This window comes from Monoraphidium neglectum, assembly GCF_000611645.1.
Source record: "Monoraphidium neglectum strain SAG 48.87 unplaced genomic scaffold scaffold00442, whole genome shotgun sequence".
Classification (NCBI taxonomy): Eukaryota; Viridiplantae; Chlorophyta; class Chlorophyceae; order Sphaeropleales; family Selenastraceae; genus Monoraphidium; species Monoraphidium neglectum.
In genome coordinates, this window is record NW_014013186.1 from 6484 (window position 1) to 15922 (window position 9439).

General features: G+C 64.1%; 3 protein-coding genes across 3 annotated transcripts in view; 1 reads left to right on the top strand and 2 right to left on the bottom strand.

Moving 5' to 3' along the window:
• Positions 1–924, bottom strand: part of MNEG_3501 (hypothetical protein) — a gene marked incomplete at both ends in the record, with an annotated part of 4617 nt that extends 3693 nt beyond the window's left edge. The window contains 2 exons of the mRNA XM_014048019.1: positions 235–376; positions 736–924. Coding sequence (XP_013903473.1) covers positions 235–376; positions 736–924 — 331 coding nt within the window. The remainder of the gene's footprint in view (positions 1–234; positions 377–735) is intronic.
• Positions 925–2385: 1461 nt separating this feature from the next.
• On the bottom strand, positions 2386–3658 carry MNEG_3502 (ubiquitin-conjugating enzyme E2 D/E; the record flags this gene model as incomplete). The annotated part of the gene is made up of 4 exons (XM_014048020.1): positions 2386–2486; positions 2690–2837; positions 3174–3247; positions 3529–3658. 4 exons carry the CDS (start codon positions 3656–3658, stop codon positions 2386–2388), a joined length of 453 nt encoding a protein of 150 aa, XP_013903474.1.
• Positions 3659–6800: 3142 nt separating this feature from the next.
• The window catches only part of MNEG_3503 (hypothetical protein), a gene marked incomplete at both ends in the record, with an annotated part of 5502 nt that continues 2863 nt past the window's right edge, over positions 6801–9439 (top strand). Inside the window, 3 exons of the mRNA XM_014048021.1 lie at positions 6801–6849; positions 7290–7597; positions 8062–9156. Of these exons, the coding sequence (XP_013903475.1) occupies positions 6801–6849; positions 7290–7597; positions 8062–9156 (1452 nt within the window). The remainder of the gene's footprint in view (positions 6850–7289; positions 7598–8061; positions 9157–9439) is intronic.

A 9439-nucleotide genomic window follows, 5' to 3' on the forward strand; every position in this document is an offset into this window, starting at 1 on the left:
CTCTCTCTCTCTCTCTCTCTCTCTCTCTCTCTCTCTCATCTTTCCGTCGCCAGCGCGGGCGCGCGATCAAAATCGCGCCATCGCGCCTTCCGCTTGCCGCGCACCCCGGCCGCCATTCCCGGGCCGTTGCGCGCCACGACTTTGAGACCAAGCCAACCCGCAAAACGCCGCACGCGCAAGTTGGTTGGCTGAGCGCGTCGCGTCGGCTCTTAGCTGCCGCAGCCCGCCCCTCACCGGTCAGCACGCCGCGCAGCGTCTCGCGGGTGCGGGAGAACTTGGTGGTGCGGCAGGACACCAGGCCGGGCGCGTAGCTGCCCGGCAGGTACCCGAACTCCTCGGCGTATCGCTGCCGCAGCCACCGGCCCAGATCCAGCGCCTGCGTGTCGAGGTGATGAGGTGCAACAACAAAGCGGATGAGCGACGGCATTGCAATTTCCTCGAATGGGGACAGGGGCGGACCAGGTGGCGCGACAGCAGCTGGGGTGGGTTGACAGGGGCCAAGCGCCCGCCAACACAGGCGGGGCGGGGGTGTGGGGTGATGCAGGCCGCGGCTGCAAAGAGTGGGCAGCCGGCTTGGCCGCGTGCAGGCCTCCTCACAACTGCAGCAAGGCTCCTCCACGCTACGCAGCGGCGGCGCTGAGCTGTTTGGCATGGTATGCCGATCCCACCTTTACAACCGACAACCGTCAACTAACCACCCCAGGTCTGCCAATGCCCCGTAGGTCCCCACTCTACCTGCCGCTGGCCCAGCAGCGTGAGCTCCCCCTTGTGGCAGCCGCCGCCGGGCAGCCTGCAGTTGATCTGCGCGACGTCCCCCGGCGACGGCGGCGGCGGCAGGCCGTCGCGGCCGGCGATCTCGAGCCGTGCGCCGCCGCCGTCGTAGGCAGAGCCGCAGGTCTCTGGGCCCCAGGTGGCTCCAAACATTAGAAATTGATGCTCTGTCAGGGGCGTGCGCGCGCCATGCCTGCGTAGATTGCATTGTTTGGCAGCTGAGCGGGTTCAGGCCGTAGTTGCAGAATTTTTTAACGCAGCATGTGCAAGCCAGCCGGGGGGCTGGCCAGCTCAGGGATATGCAAAGCATCGGCATCAGTGCCGCCATCGCCGCCACTAGTCCAGGAAGCCGAAACCGAGGAAAGCAGCAGCTGCAGCTGCTTGAGGCGGTGCGCCGGCGCATTCACCTGAACACAACCTGCACTTGCTTCAAGCGTGCTGTGCTGCGATCGAGCACCGGCGGAGCCACGGCTGCGGCGGATGCCCCAGATGCCGCGGCAGCAGAGACTCCAGGGCGCCGAGCGTCGGCTCGCGCTGGCCGTGGTGCGCCAGCGTAGCCCCAAGCTGTCAGACCCGTTCCTGCTGCTAGGCTCAGCGCCATTGCCTGCCGCTTGAACATCGGCTAGGTGATCTTTTCACGACGCGCGGGCTCACAGCTCCTGGCGGGCAGCTGTCATATTCAATTGCTTTCAAGATTCGGGGTAGCGCATGATCGACCCTGCTATCGAGTCGGCGGTTTATGGACTGCGCTGGCGGCTCGAGCTGCGGTCACATCTTCAGTCAGCAAGCCACAGCATCGCTGCGCCTGGGGAGAAGCAGCACATCCACCCGCCTGTGATGTGGCATCCTGGATGCAATGCACGTCTATGCATGGGTGTTTACACTTAGGCCCCGCGCTTTCGTCTTGCTGCAGTAATGCCAACGTCAGGTGTTCATCACGCCCGACATGTGGTGTCAAGGCGCTCGGCTGGCGGCATGCGATTATGCAGGGGCATAGACCAAGAGGCAGTTAGCGCTGCCTTCTTTTAACATGCTGCACGTTGCATCGGCACCTGCACACCCGCTACACCACACCCGCATCTTCCCACTCATGGGCAAGATGTGCAGCAAGCTATCTGTGCGCAACACAATCAGGTGGTGGTGGTTGACAGGTAATTTACAAGACCTATGAAGCTACTGATGGGCGTATTGCCTTGAGTACAGGTATGTTGTACACCACACAATCGACCTGAGGAGATGAAAAGGAGTGGCCTACAAAACAAGAGAGCCCCAGGGCAGGAGTGAGGTGCCTGGCTGTGCAGTTGTTATGCTGCTGGCTGACTTGGCTGCGTGAGGGCTACTGCCTTGTGAGCAAAGAAGACAAGAGAAGCACGCAAGTGGCTTCGGGGTGATCAGTTGGTCTGCTTCGTCGCTGCTGCGTGCTGCAGCCGTTTAGCTGCCCCTCGCGGCCACTGCGGTAGTGGCTCCTGTGCAGGCGCGCCGACGCCAGCTGTGAAACGCCGCACTGCGCAGCATCTCGCGTATGCTGCCGCGCGCAGCCGCCGCCGTGCCGCCGCCGCCGCCGACGCCACAACCGCCGGCTAAAACGACGCCGCCGCGGCCGCCGGCCCTGCGTCACCCGCTGGCGTAGCGCTTGGTCCACTCCGCCGCTGTCTTGTCGTGGGCCGCCTTGTCGGTGAGGAGCTGCTGCGCGATGCTGCCCACCAGAGGGTCGTCTGCAATGGAGAAGGCCCCGCGTTGCATCAAATTGTACAAATCAATGTCAGCAGGTGCAGCTGCTGCCGAAGCGCCACTCCAAGGCCCGCTGCAGCCGCGCAACAGCCAGCAGCAATGCAAAGCCTGGGGAAAGTGTGCAGAAACGGGCCCCCTCGGGCCCGGCGCCGCGCGGCCGGCCGCGGCCGGTGGTAGGGGTGCTCACTGGGGTTGGCGTCCGTGAGCAACGAGCAGATGGAGAGCAGGACTTTGGACACCGTAAGGGCGGGGCTCCACTGGTCTTTGAGGATGTCGAGGCAGATGCCGCCCGTGCTGTTGATGTTGCAGTGGTAGATGCGCGTGCGGAACGTCACCTGGCGACGTGGTGGCGGTGACCGGGGGCGGGGACAGCGGGGGCCTCCACAGAATGGTTGACGGGGCGCAAGAGGAAGTGCGTTGCGAATGGCAGGGCACATGGAGGCGAGGTTGGCGGGAAACTGCATCGGATCACGCCCCCAGCGCGGCAGGCTGGAGGCACGGCAGGCGCTGCATGCAGTGATGGGGGCCGGTGGAGGCGCTGGAGCCAACAAAATCGCGGAAAAAGTGACAGGTGGATCGGAGCTGGGCCGCATCAAAGAACCGCAGCAGCGTTGAAAACATAGTGGTGAGAACCAAGCACGAAATCAGGGGAAGCAGAGCGCGGTTCACACCTTGGGTGGCTGGAAGGGGTAGCTTGATGGAAAATGGATGTCGAGGAAGAACAGGCCGTTGGCGTACGGGGAGCCTGGGTGGCGTGATGGGTGCAATGGGGTGGGGGCTCAAATGTGGGGGGCGCAACGCACCTGCACGGACAGCATGACATGGACGGGCGGGTGGCTGCTGCCCCTGGCGCTGCTTGGCGAGGTGGCATGCACATGTGCTGCAGTAGAGCAGCACTGTCAGCTGCGCAGGGCTGCCCCTGACAGTGCCGCCGTCGCTGCCAGCGCCGCCGCGTCCGGCGCGCAGCACGCATGGACATCCGTCCACCAGCGGCCGGTTCTCTTCAGAGCTGCTCCGCAGGCGCACCTTGCGGCCCCTGGATCGTGGCGACCCATTCGTATATGTTGTCGTCTTTTGGGCCCGCGGAGCAGCCCGGCGGCGGGTCCAGGGCAATCTCTGCGAGCTCCTTATTGATGCGCTTGGCGCTCGCGCCCATCGCCGACCCCCGCATGGCGCCCCCTGCTGCCTTGGCCTTTCGGGGCTGGGACGGGGCCACGGTCGGGCCCGGGTGATGCGGGAGGCGGTCGTAGGCCCTGCAAAAGGGGAGGGCCAGGCCGGGGGCTCAGGATGGGTGGCATGCTGCGCGTGGTGTTGCTTGCTGCAGCGAGGCCTTCAGGCGCCCCTACGCTGTGTCACAGCGTCAGCAGTACCGCCGACGATCGCGCAGCACTCTGCGCACCGTTTGAAGTCCTGACGAAGCCTGGAAACGGGGCCTAATTTTGAAACAAGTTTGTGCGTGCCGATCTGGCAGAACCGCGTGCTCTGTAAGACTAGTATGATATGCAGGTGAGATAAAACATGTATCAGCGCGCTCTGGGGTGCTTGCAGGTCATGCATAGCGGAAGGCCGCGGGATGACTTTCGTCACTTCAGACGGGCGTGGAATGTGTTGTCAGCAGTGACTGTCAACGTTCAACAATAGGCACCGCGTCGTTTGTTGAAAGCGGGGCGCGATGAGAGCGGCGATCGTCACTTCCACTCGCCCTGAAGGTCAGCGACAATGTCATTTGTCTGTGCACGTCACTCATAACAATACCGGTATCTGTAAGAGCTTCGAGTTGCTCTGAGAGAGGCCTGCTCTGGACGGGTCTTCGACGCGCTATGCCTTACCGCACGCTGCGACGCAACCCCCCGCTCGCATTGCATCTCCACCCTCAACTTGACCGCGCAGGCGTACTGCTGCAGCCTAGCGTCGGATGGGCGCGCCGTCCTTGCACCTGCAGCCGCGCCTTGAGGCGCGCGCCTGGTCTGCGTCTCGCACAGGCTCCCAGCGCCCTGGGCGGCAGCGGCGGCAGCACAAGCGCAGCAGATGACTTGGGGATCGTCTGCCTCTCCGAATTCAAGGGCGCCGCAGACCAGGTGGACGCGCTGATGCAGGCCAACTCTCTGGTGGCGGCGGAATTCTACCCTCGGAAGGGCTCGGCCCTGGCAGACGCGCTGGCCCTCAACTCGTACCGCCTGCGGCACGCGGCGCAGAACCTCGGGTTGCACTTGAATGAGGGCGCCCGCGGCCACCACGTGACGCTCCTCGCGGTGGCCCCCCAGAGCCAGGCAGCACAGCTTTTAGAACAGCAGCAGCAGCCACAGCAGCAGCGAGGGGACCAGCAGCAGCAAGGGGAGCGGCGGCAGGGCCGCGGCTATGCAGCGGATGCGGAGCGAGCGCGCACAGAGGGCGCGGTCGGCGTCTGCAACGTGACTGTGAGGTATGCAGGCGAGACCATCGCGGCGGCTGCGGGCTGCGAAGTCGGCGCACCCTTTGCCATGGTGAGCAATAGTGCACCCCAACTGCGGCGCCAGCGCAGCGCGGTGCACAAAGGCTGCTCGCAAATTGATATTTATCACTGCCCGAGCCTCGAGCTGTACCCTCGTGCAACACATCGCAGCCCAGGGCAGTTGTAGGGACATACTGGGCCTGGATATAATGATGCGCCTTTGGCTCAACCACCGCGGACGCTCTGTCGTGTCACCCAGGTGACCAACATGACGGTCGCCCCGGCCTGGCGGCGGCGCGGCGTCGCGCGCCAGCTCATGGAGTCCAGCCTCGTCACCGCCACCTGTCGCCTGGCGGAGCGCCCCCAGTTCATGGCGCTGCTGTGCTACAAGGGCTACTCGCCGGCATTCAGGTCTGCAGGGCACAGACTCGCGGGTGCACCGGGAGCGCGGCGCGCGGGGGGGGGGGCGAGAATGCCAGGCCGCTGCCCGCCGGCGCGCAGCACGCTCGCCTCGTCCACAGGGTGCCGCAGCCCCAGCGGCCATCTCGTCGTCTTGCCCTGAGACCTTCAGCCTCGTGCGAACCGCGCACCTGCCCCTCCTCCCTCCCTTTCTCCTGCTTCCCCTCACAGCCTCTACTCCTCATTCGGATTCCTCACTACAAATTGGATGGACCCTGATTGGGTCTCGGACGCTGAGAAGAGCCGGATCGGCAAGCCCCGGCGTCTGCTGATGGTCAAACCGCTGCAGCCGGGCGTTGTGCCGCCCCCCATACCCGGGCCGCTCGGCGCGCAGGCAGGAGGAGCTGCAGTGGCGGCGACGCCAGAAGTTGGAGCCACAGTCGCACGCATCACCAGCTGAGGCTGTGCGCGCGGCGCCGCCCCCGTGGGCGGATTGGTTTTCTGCCTTTGGCTTGGGTAACGGATGCAAGCTGGGTGGCAGGGGCGCTGCAACGCGCCGCCAAACCCCACACTTGAGAGGCTTGAAATTCTGGAGCGTGCAGTCCATTATTGGCTGTTGGTCGACTGTCTGTGAAGACTCGCGTTTTGCTGTGCCTTGGGGCTTCTGCACGCTGCGCTGCTGTCTGAGCACATTTTGCTGCGCAGCTTCCTGTCGCCCGGGGTCGGATGGCTGATGTGCAGCACGCCGCGTGGACGCAAGCTCCCGCACGCCCCACTTGCTGCGTGATTGGAGTTGGTCCAGGGCTCCCTCTGAATGCCTGGGTCGGTAAATGGGATGTATCGAGTCACCAGGCGGGCGACTGCTGCAGACGCTGCCGCCGCACCGGCGCCAGCTGCCACAACTGCCTGGCAAGGGACATTTGTGCAGCTGGGCCATGACCTGAGGCACTGCCCCCTAAGAGACCTCTTGCGGCCTCAGCCCTGTGCGAAACGCAGAGTTCCTGCTCGGCGTTGCAGACGCACACATGACAGTCTGCAGTTGCCGCGACGGCGCCGCCACGAGGGGGCGCAAGCCGAGCTCTTGCGATTCTATTCAACGTGAAATGCTTTAATAGCTCCTGTTTCTTGGTGTGAAACCCAAGTTTTGGCGACGCTGCATGATCCCAGCCTGGCCTTGCAGGTAACGTGATGAGGCGAGGTGCTAAGAATTGTATTGTTCAATATGTATCTTGCATACAATAAATATAAGAAGCTTCGCTGAGACAGGACGGGCGCCTTGCCAGGTCCCACCAATTCAATGCTGCTCACACACAAGATCGCTCCTGCTGCTTGCATCTGCACATAAAACAATTCTTGAGTGCGTCATGAGCTCGTGAAGCCTGTGTGCGTCGTACCTCAGAAGCGCAGACCACTACAGCGACCTCCACCGAACAAGGGGACCGCGGCCACTCGCGCCCTCATCGACGCCATGAAGCACTCTAGGAGTGTGGCGGTATTCTTGGTGCTGCTTGCCGTTGGTGAGCGCGAACTAGGGCCCGAGGAAGGGCCCGGTGGACCGAGAGGTTGAGAGCGGCTAGCAGCCCTGCCCTCGCTCAGGGAGGGCGTACAGTGGACGCGAGCGGATTCTAAAAGGCCGTAATCATGCAGTTCAATCGTATTGCTGCCTGGCAGCCCGGGCTGAGGGCTGTGGCACAAGCCGGGCAGAGGCCACTGCAGATGCAGTTGGGACGCACTACTCACAAGACTACAGCCGTGGTCAGGCCCCGCCGCGTCACAGCCCCATCGGCTTGTTCCAACTACCCATGATACTCAGATTCTGAACGCCTCCACGTTGACATGAAACGGCAACAAAACCTGCACGACACTCAGCTCGCACCTCCTACGACCTCCCTGACTCATTCCCCTCCCTCTCCTCACCCCCTCTCCCCCCAACCCACCCCTGTCGACCGCTCCGCAGGCACCCAGGCGTCCAACCCGCTGTTTGATGCCTTTGGCATCGGCAAGGCCGTGGGCGACAAGCTCGGTGGCAACGTGACCCACCAGGCCAACCAGGCCCTCAACCAGGCCGTCACTGGCGTCGTGCATAAGGTCAATGACACCGTGGCCCCCATCAAGGCCAAGGTGGAGTCGGTCTACAAGACAGTCAACGACACCCTCGCGCCCGTGCAGGAGCACATTGAGAAGAATGTGCTCGGCCCCGTGCGCGGCGTCGTCAAGTCTGTTGCTGATGGCGTCCAGGCTAAGGTCGACCAGGCTACCAAGCTGGTGAGTCTTTGCAGCATGCTTCTATATTGAAGCAGAAGGGTTTGATGGTGCGCGAAAGGCAGCCAGGGAGGGTGTATTGCGCAGGGTGCAGCTGAGGGTGGGGCCGGCAGAGGAGGACGGGCAGCTGTAGGAGGCACAAGAGGGGCGGCGGATGCGGAGGCGGCAGCGGCTGCGAAGGAGCAAAGCTCGCCGCCGCAAGGCCAAAGCACAGGGGTTTGGTGAAGCCCAAGGCAGCCAGGGAGGGCGTATCGCGCCGGGGCCTCGCTGGGCGCGCCGTCGGTTCTGTCGCTCGAGCCGCTAGACAGCCCCATGGCGAGCCTCTATAGGCGGCCCCAATGCTGGCCACCTGCGCCCCCTAATCCTCAAAGCAGCGCGCACAACCATTAATACATGCGAACAGCACGGCTCCCATACACCTCACAACCCCACTCCGCCTCGACCCTCATAAATCCAAAACCCCTCAGCTGCCCGTCGGCCACGTGGACACTTGGAAGGCCGCTGTCGTCCTGGCCTGGCTCAAGGAGTCTGGCCTCTACGACAAGCTCAACGCTTCCTTCCCCGCCGACGGCTTCAAGATCCCCGACATCCCCGCCGAGATCCAGAAGGCGCAGCTGCAGAAGCTGGCGCTGCTCGCCCAGCTGAACAGCACCCTGTCCAGCGCCCAGCAGCTGAAGAACGAGCTGCTGCTGTCGCTGCTCAAGGAGAGCAAGGCGCTCGACCTGCTGGAGAAGGTGCAGAACAAGACCGGCCTGCCCGTCCTGTCGCTGCTGCCCGCGTCTGGCCCCGGCGCCGGCCTGCCGCCGCTGCCATCGCTGCCGTCGATCCCCACCCCCAAGCTGCCAGAGGTGCCGTCGATCGCCGACATCAAGGCCCTCCTGCCCAACGTCAGCGCGGACGACCTCTTCAAGGCGCTGCCCTTCGACAAGCTCTCCAACCTGACCGGCAAGGCCACCCTCGGCAACGACTCGCTGGCGGCGCTGGCCAAGAAGCTCGGCTTCAGCGGCGTCTCCACCCCCGCCGGCCTCGCCGACCTCAAGTCGTGCATCGCCCTTTCGCTGCTGAAGGACCTGCCCCACGCCGACATCAAGTTCGCGCTGCTCGGCAACGCGACCAAGGCGCTGCAGTCCGCGTTCGACGCGGCGCACGCCGCGGTGGTGCAGCAGGTCGAGGCCAAGCTCAAGCAGGCGAATGACGCGTTCAATGGCCTGCTCAAGCACTTCTCGGCGCTCAAGGCCGACCCCGTGAAGGCCGTCTCCAGCGAGATCGCCCAGGCGACCAAGCAGGCGCAGGACGCTCTCGATGCCAAGGTCAAGCTTGCCTCCGACGCCCTCGACGCCGCCAACAAGCAGGCGCAGCAGCTGGCGTCCGCCAAGGCCGCATTCATCGCCGACCCCAAGGCCGCGGTGCAGGGCGCAGTGGGCAACCTGACCAATCAGCTGGAGTCTGGCGTGAAGGCCGCGACGGACGCGATCAACGCCGCCCAGAAGCAGGCCGCGTCGGTCATCGACTCGAAGCTTGCCGCTATCGGCCTGGGCGGCTACGCCACCAACGCCAGCCAGGTGCGCGGCGGCTGTATGCGCTTGTGCCGTCCGTGGGACCCTTTTCAGTTGGCCTGCGGCAGCCCCGCTGACGCTCTGGTCGCTGCTTGCTGGCATTTGCAGTGTATCATCGCTGTCTTAGGTCCATCTGCCTGCCTTCATTTCCTGTTTTACTGCACTCAACCCTTTTCCTCCGCCTCACACCCTAGCACCTGCCCCCTCCCACCCAGCAGCCAGCCAAACGACACCCGCGCAACTTCTTCAACCCAGCCCACACCAAAATTTCCGCCCATCCGCCCTCCAC